The 23,137-nt window shown below is 36.0% G+C and overlaps 1 protein-coding gene across 5 annotated transcripts in view; it reads left to right on the top strand.

Moving 5' to 3' along the window:
• Positions 1-23,137, top strand: part of LOC131063517 (uncharacterized) — a 107,606-nt gene that overhangs the window by 15,433 nt on the left and 69,036 nt on the right. For all 5 annotated transcript variants that reach the window (XM_057997388.2, XM_057997383.2, XM_057997369.2 and 2 more), the window contains one exon: positions 7,543-9,306. In XM_057997388.2, coding sequence (XP_057853371.2) covers positions 7,761-9,306 — 1,546 coding nt within the window. In that variant the 5' untranslated portion in view covers positions 7,543-7,760. The remainder of the gene's footprint in view (positions 1-7,542; positions 9,307-23,137) is intronic.

Below are 23,137 nucleotides of genomic sequence, written 5' to 3'. Positions count from 1 at the left end.
TGAATAAGTGTTCCTGAATTTTTCAAAGATAGAGACTCAACCCACACTTAAAACTTCTGGAAAATTCAACTGAACATTTCTAGCAACTGGGAAGTAGACTCAAAAGGGAAGAAGAATCCCAAACTGGATCAAGGTACTTAGTCTTTGACTACCCATGTGTGTGCAAGTGGGTTCATTCGGGCTCATATGATCATTATAATCTTCAGAATCCAGCATGGCTAGCTACATGAGTTACCTTGACTTCAAAAGCATCCTGGATAGAGCCTCGTTGCCAGTGAGCATCCATAGCCCCGACGAGGTTATCGCTGTAATATCACAAATATTGCTCCATTGCCAGCCAGGCGTCCATAGCCCTGATGGAGTTACTTGCATGTTCCCATAGCCAATCATTTTGATATTGCATTTCATTGCATTTTGCTTTTCTTGATATTCATTTTCTTGCTCATGCTTTTGATAGTTCTTTTTGCTCTTTATTTTTCTTGCACTGGCTTGTAAGTGATGAAACTTACATGGGTCTGATAATTACAGTGGCGCTGAAGCAAGATTTTAGATTTTTCACTAGCCATGTCTTCAATTTAAGAGATCACAATGATTTTAGAGCAATTGATTAAGTGTATGAGATATAGTAATCAAAAGATGTCGGTACCAAGATACGATAAGTGGTTCTTTTTTGGATTGAGTGTGTATCCCAACCAAAAGAAAATGTTAAAGAGGAACAATCTCAGATTCTAAAGCATTTCATGAATAGATATCTAGGAAAAGGACCGAACATGAGATTCGAGCATGGGCAAGTATGTGATAAAATGACACAAATGCCTATTTCACAGATGATGAATTTATGCAAAGGATTGAATGATAGGGATTGAAGGATAGAAAAGAGGTGTTGGATAATAGATAGAATGTTTAAAGATTTGTGTGAGGATAGATGGAAATGTATTCAGGATGAGAGTTGGTACACAACTCGAGAAGTGATGAAGAGATAGAGGAAAATTGAATTTTGGGACATAAGGACCCAAAATAGATAGAGGAAATGATGGAAGAATAGTTTTGGAAAGATGTTTAGATAGAGGGTTGAAAGAAGTTCAAAGATGTGTGCCTTTGTTGATCTTGCTTATGGATCATTTGAGGTGATGGATTAGTGATGGAGGGAGGTAAGGACCCAAGATAGATGGAAGGGATGAAGAGTTTGATTGTGGAATGAAAGGACCTAAGATAGATTTGGAGGATGAAGAGATTGACTTTGGAATGAAAGGACCTAAGATAGATTTGGAAGAAGAGATTGACTTTGGAATGAAAGGACCTAAGATAGATTTGGAGGATGAAGAGATTACTTTATCTTGATCTTGACTTGGAGTAGGATCATTTGAGTTTGTGCTTTCCTCTTGATTTTGAATTAGATTAGTGGAGGATATGGAAGAGATATCATGCTTTTTCTTAAGAGATGGATGTTGAATGGGACTCTGCTCTTGAGATGAAAGGGGATCATCGTGGATGGAATACGAAAAGATTAGGGGATCATCATAAGATTCTTGACAGGTGGGATCTTGATCGAAGATGGGATCATATTGAAAAGTCATGATATTGTGATCTTGATTTATGCTAGGACTCATTTCCTTTGACTGAGTTTCCTTTTTCTTGGTTTGATGATGAATGATCATATGAATGATCAAAGTTGATGTTTTTGATAGGTTGATGTAGAGAAATTTACTTCTTTTGGTAAGGGCCCTAGGACTAGGTTGTCTCTTCTTTAACTTGGTTTTGTGATGAAGACTTGTTCTTCTCAAAATATGAGGAGTGGTCATACACGAATGATCAATGGTTTCCTTCGATGTTTGGATTGAGATATTTTGTTTGGAAACTTAAGTTTACTTTTATCAAATGAAGGTTTAGATGCCCCCTCACGACAAAGTGTGTCGAATGATATGGATAAAGTCTCCCGATATGGAAACTTGATTTGACAACTTAAGGTTTAAACTTGGCATGTTGTTTGTTTGATAGAATCCGTTGGATGGCAGACCTTTTGATCAGTGTGATGATGTAACCTGATTTTGATAGGAAAAAGTGTTATCTTTAGCTAGTTTTGGATTTAACAACTTTTGTTCTAAGACTGACTTGTTTGATTTGGAAATGATTTCTTTGGTGTTGCTCTTATGACCGTGTTCGATATTGGACCTGAAAGGATACTCAAGAAGTTTGATAAAATTTTCCAGAAAGGCTTGTTTTGCTCTCTGGTTTTCTGTTTTTTGACCATGCGCTAAGCTAGAGACTAGATGCGCTAAAGAATTATCCAAATGCGCTATAGGAAGACCCCGATGCGCTAAGCTGCCTTTGCTATGTGCTAACTTGGACTGTTTGATTTTGACTGGTCTGGATGGATTACGCGCTAATATGTTCCAGTTACGCGCTATTGTTTGAGCTCAAAGCGCTATGATATGCCTTGAATGCGCTACACTGATGTCTAAATGCGCTAGACTGATGCTGACAAGCGCTACCTAAAATTTCACCAGTATGATACTGGTTATGCACTATTTTGACTTGATGAAAGCGCTAAGATTCGGCTTGTATGCGCTAAATAATGTTCCAGATGCGCTAGGAAGTTGCTCCTACGCGCTAAACTGCCATGATTGCTCTGTTTTTGCTGTTTTTGAATTTTAACACTTGTGATTTTGATGGATGATTTTGTTTTTAGATACTCAAGCTTACTAAGTCGAATAGATAAACTCGTGATCACTTGGTTTGATATTCCCCTAATCTTGTTGGATGAAAGTCTTTCCTAAAGATAGTTGAAATGTTGATAACCATCTCAAAAGATGCTTTGTTGAATTTGAAAATCTTCTCTTTATGATTTTTCCTTGTTTGAATTGACTTTTGGTTGTGGGTTCGAGCCCCATGGTGGGCGTCAGAAATGTATGCTAGAAAATGTGGTGTTAGCCTGCAATAGGAGGAAACAATTCAAACACACACATGAAACATTGTATTAGAGGTTAGAAATCCAAACAAAATAAATTAATAGATCTAAACTCTTAAAATCGTTCCATGTTCCTCTATCTCCAAGGATCTTCAAGATTCAAGGTGGCTCTTAGCTTGGAAGAGCACTTGATTCTTTAAGATGACAACCTAAAGAATGAGATTTTAATGATTCTAAGATCTAAATGGAATGCAACCAAGATCCTAGTGATGATTTAGATATGAAACTAGATGATGATGAGATGCAAGATATTGATATGAAGCTTAAACTAGTATGAAAATGATACTAAGATGAAGCTAACATGATGTATCTAAGATTATAATGCTATCAAAATGATCTAACATGCTACTCTATCAAAGAGAGATAATATGCTTAATGTTATGAGACTATAAGTTTGATGCACAAAGACTTGATTTATTTGAAGAAGGAATGGGCTCTATTTATAGGGAAAATAGGGCAATGGATGGTCAAGATTGGATAATCTTAACAAGGGCCAGGATTGAAAGTTAATCAATCCATGTTCACAATTCTCACCAATGAAATGGTGACAATTGTCAACAAGAGACTGCTTGAGAGGAGATGTAAGAAGTATTAAATGCTTGAGAAGACCTCATGGTTACCTTAGAAGGTAAGGGTTAAGGTTAGGTTAGGGTTATCCAATGGATAAAGGTTTTACCCAAAGGATAAACTCTTGTGCAAGGGTTAAAGGGATAACCATGGTCAAAGCAATGAATGCATGATGAGACCCTTGGGTTAGATGAAGGTTGAGTTAGTCAAAAAGTCTCTAACCATGCCACTAAGGGCTAGTTAACCATTAATGGTTTGAAGACTTTGGGGACAAATTTGTAAGAGTCCTTCCAAATTTGGGGGTATTCAACAAGTTAGCTTGTTGAAGGCATAAAGGCTTCAATGCCTTTTGAAGACTTTACTCCAAATTTGAGAAGTGACCTCCTCAAATTTAGGGAAAAGGGATAATGGATGGGTTTAGGTTAATTGATTAGGATTAGATGGGTTCTAGAAGAATTTAGAAAGGGGGTTAGGAGGCAAGTGGGAGATGTAGGATTTTGCAAGTGGGTGAGGAAAATAGAATTTAATTAAAATAAAATTAATTTATTTCAATTGTGGTTGCAACTTGCATTTGTAGGATTTTGCAAGTGGGGGGATTAATTTAATTAAATGGGCTAGAAGGGGGATTTTAATTAAATGTAAATTTAATTAAATGAGCTAGAAGGGGGATTTAATTAAATGTGAATTTAATTAAATGGCTTAGATAGAAGAAGGGTATATTAATTAAATCTTAATTTAATTAATTGGAAGAATTAAGAATAATTGAATGAATAAAATTCACTTAATTCATTGTGCAACTTTTATGTGTCTACAATTAGTACGAGTTTGCTTGAGGACAAGCAGTCTTGGGAAGGGTGGACTATCATGTCCCTGCTTTGACAATAAACACTCACTAAACAAAATTGTATTTTTTAAAGACTTCACAATTTTCTGGCAAGAGAAGATGCTGGCAGCAAGTTCATACACCATAGAGCAAGCAATCCACGTCTAGAATAATAGGGTTTCAATGAGATTATAGAAGCTTGCATGCACATTGAAGGACATTATTATTAATCGATCATCCTAACAGCCAATAGTCAGAAGCAAATGTAATCATAATCTTAAACAAATGAACAGTAAAACAAACTGCAAGGAAGAGGCATGAGTGAAGGGGCATCGCTTCCTAAGGGTTGCAACCAGTTAAAGGACACCACCTTTCGTGTACCTCAATGGATATAAAAGTCAGATCCACGTTGAAGCAAGGGATCATCATCGAAGAAGATCAACCAGCACTCAAGCCAATACACGTTACAAACTCAGAAATTAACATATTGTATGTATATATATATATGTATACAAGCCAATACACGTTACAAACTCAGAAATTAACATATTGTATGTATATATACACACACACACACATACATATATATACACATATACAGACATATACATTTATGCACATACATATTTACACATATTTACATATATATATATATATGTATAACTATGTATGTATATATATACATACATATATATATACACACACACATATTTACATACATATTTACACATATTTACATATACACACATATTTACACATATACACACATATTTACATATATTTACATACATACATATTTACATATATATACATATATACATATATACATACACACACATATTTACATTCATAGATACACATATACATATACATATACATATACATATACATATACATATACATATACATATACACGTGTATATATATGTATGTATGTATGTATGTATACAATCATACATATGTACATATATATGATTGTATATATATATATATATATATATATATACATATATATATGTGTGTGTGTGTGTGTATCACATAGCAGTTACATAACTAGTAGATATTGTGGTATGAAAACTCATTATATGTCTTCATTTGATAAGAATTATGAATGTTTGCACATGTCTTCATTTGATAAGAAGTATGAATGTTTGCAGAGATTCTATTGCTTCTAACGTAGGATTAATAATAGGAATGTATGATTTATGTGGATAAGATTCCTTTAAGCTTATAGCCAATCCACCATCCCATTATGGAGGGGAGGTAGGACATATGAGGAGGGCAAGTAGCAAAAATGTCCATCCAAGTAGCGGTAACCCCAAGTGGGGCTTGGAGGCCTAATTATTAAATCACTAGATTACTCAATATTCAAACCGTCTAGTTGTGTTGTCTTTACATTCTTATTTTACATGGACAATATGTCATGCTACCAAAATTTTTTTATCTTTTCCAAGGGTCCCCATGAGCAATGTACCAAATAGGAATAATTTAGTCATGGATTACATGGAAACTGAATAAGGCTGGATTGACTCATGGTGCCCCTTTTGTACCAAGTTACCAAAAGTGCTATCAATGAATAAGTAGTGGGACAAAGCACATCATATAACATATTTATAATAAAGTACCACACACCTCTAGTCACTTACGCTTTGAGGTACAAATGAGTGTAGCCCCAGCTATATGATTTCTTAACCACACAACCTTTTCCTTCCCCCTGATCCAAGAAAAAGGAGTAGGATGAAGCTATATTTTTATTTGGTGGACTTGATAAACAAATGTGCCAAGTCAAAGAAATTGAACATATGTTTGGGCAAAATCTAAAGCTTTACAAGAAAAACATAGGGCTTACTTACATTTCTAGGCAGGAGAAAGAGTCTAGCTTGCTCAATTTGCTATATACTCAAGAACCAACACCACAAAGTAAAGCCTATTGGGTATTTGTGATTGATTACCCTTTTTCTCTGATACTTATACATTGTGACACATTATGAAGACACTCCAAAGAACTTTTAAACTATAAGTATTATATGAAAGAATTGAAAGGTCTAATTTGAAATTAAATATTGCAAGCCCTTAAATAGTTAAATGACATCATGACTTTGGGATTTCAAACACATTAAATGACACACCTTTGACATTGAAACGTAGTTATCATGACATGCTACATCATACTATAAGAAGCCTAAAGAAACTCCAATTATTAATATTTCATTAACAGAATTGAGGTGTGACGCTTGTTGGGTTGAAAAATTAACAGCTTAGTGGTTAAATGGCAATGGGAATAATCAGTAATGTTAATTAGTTAAATGGCAATGATGAGAATCTGATCACAAAATTAAGGGTGAAGGTGGTGGTACTAGTATGGAAGGCACTTTGATTTTTATGGTAGTGTAATGGGATTAATGGGTATGAACCAGAACAAAAGTGAGGGACATAACACATCAAGACAATTAATTGGACATACGTATACAGATATTATAGGGGCTTAGTGTGTTTACCAAATTAAATATTACGATCCATACAAATTGGACAGATGACAATGAAAACTAAAAACCTGACCTATTAATGAAGACAGATGAAGCAAAATATAAATGCACATTTTGCACATCTGATAAAGTGAAACATGTGGCATGATGGCAGACTAGGTACTCATTTGGAGGTCTCTTATCAGAGTGGCTATTGATGTTCTTGTTTATTTATTCTTTTTGTTTCTAGTCTAATCTATTGGAGGATCTGGGCATTGAAACCTAAAGGAATACAACATTTAACAGTATCTTTTTTATGTTTCAGCCGGATAAAGAAAGGATGTTTTAATAGTTGTAGCCACCAAAGATTGTTTGATGTTCTATTGGTTTTATAAGTGCATGTTTATAATTATAGGGTTAGTAAATTATTGTGTTACATATTTATGTAAAGTTACTTGTATTATTTGTTCCTTGGTAAATATACATCGTGTTTCTGGGGCATGGTTAATGCATGTGTGATATCTGCCATTAACAGGTAAATGGAAATTTTTTGTCTCTTTGTTGAAGGTGAACACCAGGCTGTGGCAGTTGTACTGAATTTCTTTATTTGAAACTTTTGATTGTTTATAAGTTGAGAATCTTTAATAGTTCTTATGCATTTCATAAATATCTGTTTCTTCTGTTTTGCAATTAAATTATCCCTTCTGGTATTTGTGCAGGCACTTTTGTGGATTCAGGGTATATAAGGGTTACTTTTGAACGGTCACATGAGCTTGAATGTTACCAGTTGGGCCTATGGTTGTCATACTGGCTATAAAAATAGTTGTGGTCAAGCTTTAAGGATGCAAAAAGGGAATGGATGATTTTGCAGCCGTGCCTGAAACATTGGCTCTGTTATTAGATCATAAGATTGTTTTTGGACTCATGTTGTGAGAGGATGACAGGAATAATTACCAGGTCTCATAGGGTAAATCATGCTAAGTGGAAACATCTGCCCAAAGAAAGGTCATGCTGCAATGTTGTTAGGCATTTAATTTCTGCAACAAATTTGCATAAAAAATCTGCCAAGTCCTGCACAGGGGGTGTATACAATGAAAAAGAAACAAAATTCTTGGGAAGTAAGAAAAAGGGATTCCATCAAGAACTAGACAAAAAGAAAGTGCCAAAGGCAAAACATGTGCAAACTTCTGTCAGTTTAGAGAACGAAGATTCAAGAGAGAGGCCAGCTGTATCTGTCTACAGTAGAATCACCAGAGCTAAAAGCAAGTTTATATCAGGAACTGAAATGGCTAACAATGACATTGGGGGTGATGTTGCATGCAAAGATGCAGAAAATACCTTAGAGCGAAAAAAGAGTAACATGGGGTTGAAGGTGCATAAAATGCGTACAGGAGAAAACATTCCTCAGGCTGATGCTGAGTTTGTTGAGCAAACACAAGATAGAATGATAGAAGGGCGAATGACCAGGTCAAAAAAAAACATGCTTCTTCTAATCCAGGCTGATAAAGAAATTGAAGGAGCTGGGGACCTGAATCACCACACAAATGAAGAAATTTGCATTGGCAAATATGACAAGAACCCGGTTTTAACATATGATCATACACTGCAAAGAAAGAGGAAGAGGATGTCTGCAATGATGTATGGTGAAGAACTTGAGTATTCATATTGCTTCACAGGAAAGGATCTTGCTTCTGAGCCCCAAACAAAGAAAGACTTACCAGTTCGTGTAACTACACGAAGTGCTATACATAAGCAAAATGCTTCCACTACTATAAATAATCAGATAATCAGGAAAGACAAAGAATTAAATGGTGAACTTAAAGGTGAATGTAAAGAGGCCGAAGTTGCACAACAAGACCAGCTAGAGTTTGCAGCTCGTCTGGAGTCACAAGAAAAATCTAAGTCATTCAAATGGAAGGACCTTAAGGAAAATGTGAGCAGTCCTGAAGCATTAAGAAAACCCAGTGAGCAAAAAGATGAAATCCTCTTAGGTACCAAGGATTCACATTTGAGTAGAAACTTAAGAAATACAAGAAGCACTGTTGGTAAGGAGATAGTAAATCCTGTTCAGATCAGTGATCTTTCTCCACAAAAAAATCATGGAGAAAAGGTTGTGGTGCATGCTACGGAAGGTTCAAGAAGAGGCAAGGCGATTGCTATGGCATCCATTCCAAAAAGAATGACAAGAAGCATGCAGAAGGATTTATTGGACTTGGAGCTGGTACAGATAAATGAGAAGCGTTTAATTACCTGCAAGCGAAAGCGTTTAGAAGGAGGTCATTCCCCAATACCAAGAAAAAGTATCAGGATAAAAAAGCAACCAATTTCTTTCACTATGGAATGCACAGAAGAAACACAGTCAGTGGATGAACAATGTATAAAAAGTGATAACAGCTTGAAAATGAAATCAGAGGAACCTGACTTGAATGGTTGTGGAAAATTAGAGGACAAAGATCAATGCAATAACTCAAATCCTGCTTCAGGTTTGCTGTTTCTTTCCTGATTATTTTGGTCATGTTCCTGATGTCTTTGCCATTGGAGTATGGAAATTAAGTTTGTTTGAGTTCAATCTTTGTTCTCTTTTACTTGAAGAAAGAAAGGAATCTTTTCCCAAAAATGTGTTGGAATTTTGGATTGACATAAGCATAGTTTCCGATTAAAGGCACAAAAAAATGTTGGGCGTTTTGTTTTGCAAGGGTAAGCTTATAATAGGTGCATACTGGAGGGTACAATTTTTGAAGGTATCTATAGCTTCAAAAATGGTGGTGTAATTCAGATGCAAGCATAGAAACGATGTATTGACAATGTTTACAATCAAAGATTCATTTGTATGAATTCATTTTAAGATAAATTATACCAATGTAGGGGCTTGCCAGGACTGATTGTCAGTCTTTTGGTGGCTGGCTTCAGTTTGCATGATCTTGTCACTTAGAACATGTTCTATGCAATGTTGCAACAAAGGTGCAAAGATTACTGGGAGCAACTGTTACCATATGAAAATCACTTGCTTCAGTATCTTTATTTGAATGCATGTGTTGAGAGGAAGATGTCTCAAAGGTTTGTCTGAAATTCCTTCCCCAAAAAGAAAAATACTATAAATGTATATGTATATATATAATTTGCCGAAAAATAAATTGAAAATATAGTTGATGGTGAAAAAGATAATGGACGATTAAATGGAAAATGTCAAATTATTACAAAATACAATCAGTAGTTATAATCTTGCTTGTTATTGGGAGTATCAAAGTCATCACTTGGTTCATTTGAATCACAAGCAACTATAGTGCCATTCCCACTAACTACATCTTGTGTAGGAGCAACATTCTCTAAAGAAATTGTGGAAAGTTGTGCAACAAATACATCTAAATCAGCACACTAGTTTACATCCCAATTCTTCATTGCACAATGTAGTCAACTTGCTTATATGATAGGAGGTGCTAGTTAGAGTGCACATAGTCTCACTTTTGCAATTCAACATTTGTAATTCTAAAACATATATAATTTTGAAAGATTGTATTAAAAAAGTAAAAATGCTTAATTGTCATAGAACTTCAATTGCAAGAAGTTGTAGGTACATAGAACCTTGAGTAAGGAGTTGACACCATGCATGAGCATCCAATTTGTACTTGTCTCAGAGGGATCAAATGATTCTTTGAAGTTATGAAGCTATGAAACTCATCCGCAATAATATTCTCTATATCTAAATACGGGAGGTTCTTCTCAATGCAGCCTTGTACCTATCAACAACATCTATGTCCCTATGTGGTGCCACTCTCTTGGGCAAATAATGTATCTCACTTCTGTAATATTTGGGAGACAATGTGAACTCAAAGAGGTGAAAGGGCGTGGTCATCTTTTTCCAACAATCAACAATGATTCTTTGCATCCTTTTGTAAAATGCTTTGTGGGATCATTCTTCTTGGTTGCTATCATATGTTTCATTGTTTTGATCATGGGATCCATGCCAACATATATTTTTCTCAAATATAGATGATTTGTATCAACAAAACCAAATCATACTCATGACAGAGCTCAATGAAACTCAAGACATAATCCATGTGAATCCCCTAATAATCATCTTGAATCAATGATCAGACCTTTTGGCCCCTCTTTGAATTTGATTGCCATTGCACACTCCAATGGTTACTAATTACGATGACACTCAATGCCTTTTGCACTTTCACAAGTCAACTCAAGACATTGTGTGTGATGCAAAATTGAGTCTCAACAACTTAATATGGTGTTAAAAAACTAAACAGTTGTCAAATTAAAAAACTAGATGATGCCATATAAGTAAACTTTATTGCAAAAAGGTAAATTAAAAATTTATTTATCTTCAATAACTCCAACTTGGAGAAGAACTTGAAGATAAATTGGTAACACAAACATATTATATAAAACAAGAATGCTGAGTAGTAGGAAAAGAATGCACAATTTTTCATTTAGGAGGATAGAGGACTTTTAAACTTGGTTTAGAAAGCTTGGGCAAAAGTTAAGAAGTGATCCTTGAAAGTATTGTTTTAATTTAATTTGAAATAATTGTTGAATGGTCAATTGACATCTTCCTTCTTTCACCAAATAAATTTGTAACATACTTATAATTGATGAACACTTAATTATTTCTTTTCTTATGTGTGACATTACACATAGAAAATAGATTAAGATGACTTTAATTGTAGCCATTGAAATTGCAAAGGACAAGCAAGGAACAACTATTAGAATATTTAATTATATTTTAGTCACCTATATTTAGTTCCTTGTTTAATGGTTATTTAGCTTTTTAGTTAATTAGCTTTTAAGCTTAATTTAGCTTTTAGCTCTTTAATCTTTTACTTTAACGTTATGTTCTAATTATAGAACATTGTCTTGTAACCTCTATATATACGTGTGTATATCGTTCAATGTAATCATCCGATTATTGAATCATTCATTCAATTTATTTTTCATGGTATCAGAGCGGGTCGATGGGATTCTTTAAAGTTTGGCAAATTTTTTAATAAAAATTCATGCCCTTCTTTCTGGAATATTTTCTAGATTTTTTTTTATTGTTTTTTTATAAAAAAACGATTTTGCTTTTTAGAAGGCTTTTTGAGGGTTTTTGGTTCGTGGGCGAATTTCTTTGTGCTGGGTAGTAGTTCATGTTTTTATTTAGCGTTCTGGAGATTTTCGGCCCTGCAACCTGGAGTTTTTTTTGCAGATTGAAAATTTTCCTAGGGTTTCTGCAATTTTCGACTAGGGTTTTGACCCTTTAGTTCAAGTCGAAATTTTATTTTTCTTGCATATTCTTGGTGGGTTTTTTGAGACCTCAACTGGGTCGTCGTCAGATTTTTATGGGTGCATCGTTTTTTGTGCCTCGATTTTTGAGCCGTCAGATCTTTATTTTGATTTTAGATTCTTGGTGGGTTTTTCGAGAGCTTTTCTGGGTTGATCTCAGATTTTTCTGCTTGCCTCGTTTTCTGTGCCTCAAATTTTTTGCCAGCGAATTTGCCTAGGAATTTAAAAACAGTTTGCAATTTTTGCTATTTCTGTGGATGTTGGGATTTTTGCTGTTTTTTGGGCACCGTTTATGCTGTTTTAAGTGTGCAGAAAATTATAATTTCTGGGTTTCTTCCAAACCTTGAAATTTGCACCTTGGAATTTGTGCCAGAATTCTCCTCCAGGATTTCAGATTTTTTGTGCAACTGCTTCTCTTCTGATATTTGAATCAGATTCTTTTGTCTCATGCTTTCACTAGGTTGACCTCGTTCAACCTCCATTTTCGTGATGGCATCTTTGACCAACATCATGTTGGAACACATTCAGAAGTTTAGTGGCCTCAACCACAACACCTGGAAACAATGCATGTTCACGATTTCTGAATATCGTTGCCTTGATCAAATTGATTTAGACCAAACCTCGTCTTACATGTCCCAGGGTTTTCACGATTTTTTCCTGAAAAATTGTCTGTCAGTTTTCAGATTTTTTCCACAAAAAATCATGGGAGGGTTTTCACAATTTTTTCCTCAAAAATTGTTCGCAGGGTTTATAATTTTCCCTTAAAAATTATCTCATCTGTAATCCGCGATATTCGCGTAAGATTTTAGTTATTTGGGTTTTACCGTTTTTTTTCCACAAAAACGATGATTTGTAACCTCAGATTTCTTGGTTTTTCGATTTTCTCCTCAAAATCGTAAATTCTCTTTTCAAGGGTTCCCATTTTAGGGTTTGACGGTTTTTTCCTCAAAAATCGTGCTTTGTTGTAGTCAGTTTGGGTCGCACCTGCCAGGGTGAACATCTGCAACTGTGGTATCTTGCAATTAGTTTTGGAGTTGGTACTCTTCTGCAAAAGGGTTTGCTGATTTTTTCCTCAAAATCATTGTTTCAGGCTTCAGTAATTCGTGTGCCAGATCTCTAAGTCGCGTGTGAAGACTACATTAGCTTGGATGGCTTTTGGTATTCTTGGTCATTAACACTTTTCAGATCCAGGGAGGGTCTCCACCACAGCAGAGTGTTCTTTTCATTTGTGATCAAAAGGCCTGCAGTGTCTTCTGTAGGGTAGTTAGTAGATAGAATGACCATTAAGGGAGGGTATTATAATATTTAATTATATTTTAGTCAACTATATTTAGTTCCTTGTTTAATGGTCATTTAGCTTTTTAGTTAATTAGCTTTTAGCTCTTTAATCTTTTACTTTAACGTTATGCTCTAATTATAGAACATCGTCTTGTAACCTCTATATATACGTGTGTATATCGTTCAATGTAATCATCCGATTATTGAATCATTCATTCAATTTATTTTTCACATGCCATATTGTAGAATTTAATATTGCCTACTACTTAAAGGCAATGATTAGAGTACATAGACAAATAAAACACAATTCATGAAACACATTCAGATGCGAAAGCAATGACACAAAAACCTAGGAACATGAAATAAAGAAAGTAGAATGTTAGTTGTTCTTCATCATAATCGATGAGAAGATGTAAAAAGTAGAAAAAAATCTCTAAGACAAATCTTGGTAATCGAGGCTAATCCCTTTGGGCTCATGCTACATATAATGCTCCTTATGGGAAGAAATGTCTGAAGATGATTTGATAGGTGAAATGGTTAATCTCGTGCCATTACAAACTCTTAATGCTTCCCTTAAGTGCTAATGGTAACGTTTGGCATTGGCACTAGGATGCTCAATACCAGTATGGACCAGTCCCATTTATTTATTTTTTAAATGAGCGTTCAATTGCATAGAGCCAAGATATACTTGCCTAGGTCTTGTGCTCTTACAATGCAATCCCAATTAAGGGCGATTTGGTAGTTGGTTATTCATGCAATTTTACTCCTTGTGTAAAGAATTTTATATGGTCATCTTTAGAGCAATGATAAACTTATAGGATTTTTTGTTTGGTGCTTATTAGAGTTTCTTGTTAAGAGTTGTGCTTACTTATTATTGGCTCCAACTTTCTCACTATTTCATTTCTTCCTAATCCAAAATACATAGGGAAATTGACCTTCCTCCGAAGAGGCATTATTTGGAGTTGGACACATAATACCATAATTATATTATCAATAGAGATTTTGAAATAAATGTTTGTGCACTATACTCCCATTCTAATTGATATGATTATAATGAATCATGACTAGCATAGCATAAATCCATTGTCAAGATTTAGGTCTCCATGATCTTAGGTTAAGTAGTGATAGTTGGTAATGATCTCTCCTCCCCTTACAACTTGTGGGGCTATTGCTTTTATTTGATGCTTTCCTTGTGGGGATACACTTGGATTTACTCCTACATGTGCTCCTATGGATTGAACACCTCACCTACTTGCATCTTTTCTCCTCTTGTAAGGCATCTAGTTTTGTTTCTTCATCCTTAGCTCCTATAGCTTGAACAATTTCTCCTTTTACCTCCTCCTATAGGGTAGCTTGAACAATTTCTCCTTTTACCTCCTCCTATAGGGTAATTGCTTCATTTTCCTCCATCACTTGCTTACCTACCACACACGACTATTGGAGTGGGTTTATCACAATAGCATACTCATTGACGTGAAGATGTTCTTGGGAAGAACTGAATGTTGATCTCTGACATGAGAAATGTTCACATGAAATTGCACCCTATCGGAGCTAAGTCTAACATTTCAATGACAATGGAACTAACCTCAAGGTGTGGGACCTATGGAAATGAGGTCAGATCTTTATAGAAGGCTGCCATCCTTTCTAGACTAAGTGCAAAAGGTGTTGGTCCATCCCAACACTAAAACTCCTACAACTAATCCTATTCTATTGATCTACAAAGGGAAAATGAGAGAAACGTTAAGAAAACAAGGGGTGGTGATGCGCCAAGAATAGACATGTTTCTTCTTGCTTATATTTGCACAAAGAATCAACAAAATCATTGAGAAGGCTTACATAGTTCTATATTCTATCAACTTTTATGAGTAAACATGTAGGTTAAGGCCTGAAAGATACCGAAATGGATAGAAATAACCCACACTCAATGCCTACAACAAATTAACACAATAGCAACCTAAAAAGGATGATAAATGTTTATGCATGTACATATTAGAATATTTAATTATATTTTAGTCACCTATATTTAGTTCCTTGTTTAATGATCATTTAGCTTTTTAGTTAATTAGCTTTTAAGCTTTATTTAGCATTTAGCTTTTTCTTTTTAGTTAATTAGCTTTTAACTCTTTAATCTTTTACTTTAACGTTATGTTCTAATTATAGAACATTGTCTTGTAACTCTATATATACCTGTGTATATCATTCAATGTAATCATCTGATTATTGAATTATTCATTCAATTTATTTTTCATGGTATCAGAGCATGGAAATTAAAAAATTCGAAAATTTTTGTTATTAAAATTTTTTGAAGTTTTTATTGAAGAGATTTTTTTTAAAACTGTTTTTTTAAAAAAAAAAGCAGATTCAGTTTTTTTTTTGCAGGTTGAAAATTTTCCTAGGGTTTCTGCAATTTTTGACTAAGGTTTTGACCCTTCAGTTCAACTTGAAATTTTATTTTGTTTTCATATTCTTGGTGGGTTTTTCGAGAGCTCAACTGGGTCATTGTCAAATATTTCTAGGTGCATCGTTTTTCGTGCCTCAATTTTTGAGTCGTTGGATCTGCATTCTGTTTTCAAATTCTTGGTGGGTTTTTTGAGAGCTTTTTTGGGTTGGTCTCAGATTTTTGTGGGTGCCTCGTTTTCCGCACCTCAAATTTTGTGCCGGCAAATTTACCTTGGAATTTAAAAACAATTCACAATTTCTGCTATTTATGTGGACATTGGGATTTTGGCTTTTTTTGGGCACCATTTATGCTATTTTAAGTTCGCAGAAATAATTTCTGGGTTTCTTCCAAACCTCAAAATTCGTGCCAGAATTCTCCTCCAGGGTTTCAGATTTTTTGTGCAGCTGCTTCTATTCTGATTTTTGAATCAGATTCTTCTGTCTCATGCTTTCACTAGGGTGACCTTGTTCAACCTCCATTTTTGTGATGGCATCTTTGACCAACATCATGTTGGAACACAGTCAAAAGTTCAATAGCTGCCACAACACCGGCAACAGTGCATGTTCACGATATCTGAATATCGTTGCCTTGATCAGATTGATTTAGGCTAGACCTCGTCTTATAGGTCCTAGGGTTTTCATGATTTTTTCCTGAAAAATTGTCTGTCGATTTTCTGATTTTTTCCACAAAAAATCTTGGGAGGGTTTTCACGATTTTTTCCTCAAAAATTGTTCGCAGGGTTTATAATTTTCCCTTAAAAATTATCTCATCTGTAATCGGCGATATTCGCGTAAGATTTTAGTTATCTGGGTTTTACCGTTTTTTTCCACAAAAACGATGATTTGTAACCTCAAATTTCTTCTTTTTTCGATTTTCTCCTCAAAATCGTAAATTCTCTTTTCAAGGGTTCCCATTTCAATGTTTGACGGTTTTTTCGTAAAAAATCGTGCTTTGTTGTAGTCAGTTTTGGTCGCACGTGCCAGGGCGAACATTTGCAACCATGGTATCTTGCAGTTAGTTTTGGAGTTGGTACTCTTCTACAAAAGGGTTTGCTGATTTTTTCCTCAAAATCATTGTTTCAGGCTTCAGTAATTCGTGTGTGCCAGATCTCTAATTCGCGTGTGAAGGCTACTTTAGCTTGTATGGCTTTTGGTATTCTTGGTCATTAACACTCTTCAGATCCAGGGAGGGTCTTCACCATAGCAGAGTGTTCTTTTCATTTGTGATCAAAAGACCTGCAGTGTCTTCTATAGGGTAGTTAGTAGATAGAATGACCATTAAGGGAGGGTATTAGAATATTTATTTATATTTTAGTCACCTATATTTAGTTCCTTGTTTAATGATCATTTAGCTTTTTAGTTAATTAGCTTTTAAGCTTTATTTAGCATTTAGCTTTTTCTTTTTAGTTAATTACAAGGTTGCATGGGTACTTGTACCCAGCGCCTGGGTACTCGTACCGGAGACTCGGACGCGTCTCCCGCATCGGAAACTTTGTTGGAAACGTCTCCATAGAGAGGAGACTTCTCGCTAACGTATCCGCTCGTCTCCCACCGTCTCCAAGCCAAACAAAAAAAAGGAAACCTTAAAATGTTAAAAAAAACAAAACACAGGCAACAAAATAATCAAAATGTAGTACAAATGGAAAAAAAACAATGCTCAAAACAAATGCAGGTCACAAGGATTTCCTAAAACGTTGCAACAGCCATTACTAAATTATTATATTATATTTAATGTCATTATATTTAATGTTCAATGTCATTATATTTTCATAATTTCTATAAATTATTAAATTATATTTAAAAGAAATTGGTGTCTCCAAGTACCCACGTCTCCTATTTTGAAAAAATAGCCGTACTAGTACCAGCACCAGTCTCCAAAGTCTCCAAGTACCCCCGTACCCGTGCAACCTTGGTTAATTAGCTTTTAGCTCTTTAATCTTTTACTTTAACGTTATGTTCTAATTATAGAACATCGTCTTGTAACTCTATATATACGTGTGTATATCGTTCAATGTAATCATCCAATTATTGAATCATTCATTCAATTTATTTTTCAGTATAGAGGTATTGAGAGTTTCACAAGATAAAAGCTTAGAGAAGAGGTAAAAATAGTGATTTTATTAATATAAAGGCATAGAAGTTAGTTTTAACTTTTACGTTTGCCGAGATGCAAAACGCATAAGTTTTCTAGAGAAAACAAGGGAAGAACCTTTAGCAATGAGGCTTAATAATTTTTTATTCATTTGATGGGTGCAAGAGAGAGAGAGGTGGGGGGGGGGGCAGCATGTAGTTGGGCAGGAAATCCTAATTGTGACCCTACTAATGAGATGCCAACATCTGTCCACTAAAGTTTGATCTGGAGGCATGGGAAAACATTCCTGATGCCATGGCCATGCCTTGTCATGATGAATCCGTGAAAAGGAGTACCAAAACCCCCACGAAATCCACCCCGAATTTTGCGACCAAGGATGGGTCTGCAATCTAATAAATGAAGCACGGGTACCCTTTTTTCCCTTGGAACCCGTGAGAAATGAGTTTAAAATCCTTTTTGGGGATGAAAAAATTTGACAGGTGACAAGAGTCGAGAGGCTGAAGGAACCAAGAACATGGAAGTTGGTTTTGTGTTCTTGTTGGGCCCTGAGTTTTGGTTGGAACCAAAGGAAGAAAACATCCCTAGACTTGGCCTTTGTTGGGATTTTTTTTCAAATGGGTATTTGATTGAAGTCCTGGAAAAGGAAACCAGAACCACTAGAGGTATAGTTGAGCATGATTAACCCATTTAGATTTCTTGGATTAATTATAATTGATGGAAAATACAAAAGTGGGCACAAGGTGACAACATTTTGGCAACTTTTGCGGGATGTTTGCTTGCTAAACTTGGGATCCAGAAGCCTTAATGGTCCATTGGGCACAGAGTCTCAAGGTCAACAACAAATGAAACAGTGCTTGCCTTGATACAACAAAATAGAACATGTGCAAAGTGCACTTGGAGGAAGGCAAGCAATCTAGACCATACATTCTTTTATGGAGAACATAGGATGTGCAGCAACACTTTTGGAAAACAAGAGCAATTAAACTAATACGTACAAATTTTTACAAACATATATGTCAGCCGCCATGTCTTGCCTTTATGAAAGAAAAGTGTATTGATGGAGCTGATCTCCCTCAGATCCTAGCTGCATTCATTACCCTATTGGAACTATTGAAGCCTTCTAACTGCATGTATCGAGCTACACATACTGCCTGTCTAAGGAAGAATTACATCACTGTAAACCTTGTCATTGTAGGGCAGCCATACCACAAAGTTGCTTGGCTCATTTGATGATGCATCAAGCATGCACATAGTAGTACGGATAATTTTTTTTTGGAAATAGGTCAGCACCAAAAGAAACACCACTTGTGGAGAAAAGGTGACTTTCTTCACACGAGAACATCCTGCTGTTACAACAGTTGACCTCTTCATGAAATGTGCTGAAACAAAAATAGAATGTTTCCAGCTTATATGGTGATGAAAAGCATGCCATATTTGTCTGTTCTGTAGAAGGAATCTCCTCCTCATGCACATCAAACAAAAAGCTTTGAAACTTGGGCGTACTTTCAAGTTGAGCAACAAGAGAACTACCTTCATGACACATGTGCTGTTGCTTAACATCACTGAAGTTAATATGCTGGTCCCAAGTAGAGCATTCAAGGTCAAGCACATTATTCCCAACGGAAAAGGTCACTATTCATCTTGAATGAAGTCCTTGTATTCAACATTATCACAATCAGGGACAGTGGAAAACCAATATACATCATGGTTACATGTGCTGATGCATACCTCATTAGCACAAACTTTGGGTCTGTGAGACTCTTTGGGTGAAAAACGGAATTCTTTAGGTTGCCCCTTTGTTTCAATCTGTTCCTCTTGGCAATTGGCTGCAACACTTTTAGGTCCCTGGCACAAAACATCCACCATTTCAACTGATGTAGCTACATCATACTCTGTGATTTTATCTTGATGTATAGCAGTGTCCATACCATTCAGTGTATGCTCTAAATAATCAGCTGCATGAGTTGTTCCATCTGATTCCTCTATGTGGCATCACATCCCTCTTCATCCAAGGTGCCGGAAGTATCACCAAACTGTGAATCTTCATTGAGCTCATGATCAAATAGGAATGCTTGCTGCCCCATATCATCAAAATCACCTTCATTCCTACTCATCAAGATGGATTCTTGCTTGGCTGAGTCTTTTTCTGATTCAAGCATGGATATGTTTTCTTCATCATTGCCAACAAAATAACGAAGTTCATCAAATAAGGGCAACAATTTTTTTCTACTTGCCTAGTGTCTTCTTGTTGCAGCTGATTATATCTCTTCTTCTTGCAACATGTTAGAATTTTTATTCTCCATGACATGTGAAGGCTTTTAAATAACAGGCTGCTTCATTTTCCTCTCTTGCTCATCAAACCAGTCAGCTGGGCAAATGACAAGTCCACCCAGGAAGAGTGAAATAGTGTCAGGACAAGAGAGCTGATCAGGTGCAGTTTTTTTGTAAGGGAATCTGAGGAGTTCATTGGATCACTTGAGGAAGGCAAGGCTTCTGAGAGGGCTGCACTTGTGGGTTACCGAAACGTGTTTGCGTAGGTACATGTTCTTGTAAGGGATGAGGACCTCTGAAGCTATGAATCTTCGAACAAAGTTTGGAGAGCCTGGTTTAATGTTTGTGCCTAATTGTTTCTCTTTGGCTGCCAATTGTTGGATTTGTTTATTCTTAATGGCGATTCGCTTTGCAAGATCCTCCTTAAGCTGGTTTCTTTGCATTTCCATTTGTTCATATCTCTTATGTGTTTCCATTTGTTTGTGATGGAGATGATCCTATTAAGCAAGACGGTCTTGCTGTAAGCTATACTCTTGATCTTTGTTAATAGCTTTTAACTGTTCTCGGAAATTCAACATAAATCCTTGATACTAATGTTTTCCAAGTTCATATTTTATGGTTGAATGGGAGGACAAACTTGGTGATTAGGAACAAAATAGGCCTCTGGAAGCTCATGAGAAGCATTTGTAGGTTGCCAAGAAGGCTGAGTAGGGGTTGATGGGAGGCAGGCACTAGGAAAGTGTTGATAACCTGTTGTAGCAGGGCTGTTTGGGAGAAAAAAAAAAGATTCCCAGTCTGATACGATCATAGGACTGGCAAGGGGTACAATTTTTTTATTTTAATGGAATGGAGGGGAAAATAATGTTCTCTATGATATGTTACATATTTTAAGCGTTAAAGGGAGCTAGGAATTTAATCGACATTGCTTTAAAATAGACAAATCAGTTCCACTCAACTAGAGAATTGAGTACATACCAGCAGACTTACCATAAGAAAGCCTTAAACACCTGGACTACCTGAACCAGTAGGTTTTACTAGCAGAGTCAGCATTTGAAGAATACTCCAATATCCTTCAAGAGATGACGTAAAGCTCATGAAACTTGTTCCCATCGGGTGCACCAAAAATTTTGTAACATGAAATTGCACCCTGTTGGAGCTAGGTCCAACATTCCAATGACAACTCTGAATACAACTTTCTTTCTAGACTAAGTTCATGGTCCAGCCCACTGCTGAAGCTCCTACAATTAACCTTATTCTATTGATCTATGGAGGGAAAAGGAGAGAGAAATGTAAGAGAACAAGGGGTGTTGATGCAGCAAGATAAGAGAAGTTTCTTCTTGCTTATTTGCACAGGGAATCAACAAAATCACTAAGAACTTACACAATTCTCTATTTTATTAGCTTTCATGAAAAACGTGCAGGTTAGGGTCTTAAAGATACGAAAAGAGGTGGAAATAACACACAATCAACACCTACAACAATCTAACATAACATACAATCCAGAAAAGATGATAATTGTTTATGCTTGTACAGAGGTATTCAGAGTTACACAAGATACAAGCACAATGAAGACCTATAAGTGTAATTTTTATTAATATAAAGACATAGAAGGTAGTTTTACAGTTGCAAAGATGTGAAATGCATGTCTACCAAAGAAAACAAGGGAAGAACTGTTTACAATGAGGCTTAACAACCTTTTATTTATCTGCTGGGTGTAGGGGGGAGAGAGGGCAAGTAGCTGGGCAGGAAACCCTAGCCGTGACCCTACCAATGAGAAGCCGATATCTGTCCACAAAAAGTTGATCTGGAGGCGTGAGAAAACATTCTTGATACCTTAGCCATGCCTCAATATGATGAATCTGTGGAAAGAAGTAGAAAAAATCCCGTGCATTCGCCATAAAATTCACAATCAAGGATGACCTTATGAGAAAAGGGGGTCTGCCATCCAATAAATGAGGTATAAGTGTCATTTTTTCCCGTGGAATCCGTGAGAAATGAGTTTAAATCCTTTTTTGAGCTCCACGGATTGAGATTTGGTAGTTGCAGGAATTATTGCAGCATTAATGGCATTTTTTTGGTTTGAAGGTTGTAAAAACCTGACAGGCAGTGGGAGTTGTGAGGTGGAAGGAACCTGGAACTTGCAACTTGGTTCCGAGTTCTTGTTGGGCCTTGAGTCCTGGTTGGAAGCAAAGGAAGAAAGATTTTCTGGACTTAATCATTTATGGGATTTTTTCAAATGGGTATTAGATTGAAGTTCGGGAAGGGAAACCACAACTACTAGAGGTATATTTGAGCATGATTAAACCCTTTAGATTTCTTCGATGGGTTATAATTGATGGGAAATACAAAAGGGACTGATGCCTGGGGAACGTCCCTCCGCCGTCTCTCCACCTCCACCATTTCCTCAGCCGTCTCTGATATGTTTCCTCACCAGGGGGACGTTTCTCTGAAGTTTCTCGTCTTAGAAATGCCAAAGGGAACTCCTTGACGTCCCTGAGACTCCCAGACGTCCCTCAACCTTGTAGGGGATTTGCAAACTGACTTGCAATTTTGTAAGATTGATTGGTATGGTCGAGTCTATCAGGCTGTTTGGCATTGTTTGAGGGCAAACATGGTTGCATAGAGTGAGTTTTAGGAGGCTTTAAGGGGTTGTTTGGACCTACAATGGTCATGTTTCAGACCTGCAACATATTTTCCAGTTGTATCAGACCTACATTGGTGTATACAGTAATTTGAATCAAAATGTGTGTTCCCTACTTATAGTGATCATTTCAGCTGCCTTTTCAAGGTATTTTCCTTTATTGTTTTCTATTGGATGCTAGTTTCATGCAATTTGGGCAATCGAGAAAGTGTCTTTTCAATGTGCTACCCTGTACCAACATTTGTATCAACTTGTAATCATTATCAATACTTAATAGCAGAGATAAGCATTGTTTTAGTTTGCATGGTTCTTATGCTTG

This window comes from Cryptomeria japonica, chromosome 5, assembly GCF_030272615.1.
Source record: "Cryptomeria japonica chromosome 5, Sugi_1.0, whole genome shotgun sequence".
NCBI lineage: Eukaryota > Viridiplantae > Streptophyta > Pinopsida > Cupressales > Cupressaceae > Cryptomeria > Cryptomeria japonica.
Note: the sequence above shows the minus strand (reverse complement) of the source record. Positions and strands in the feature narration are given on the sequence as shown.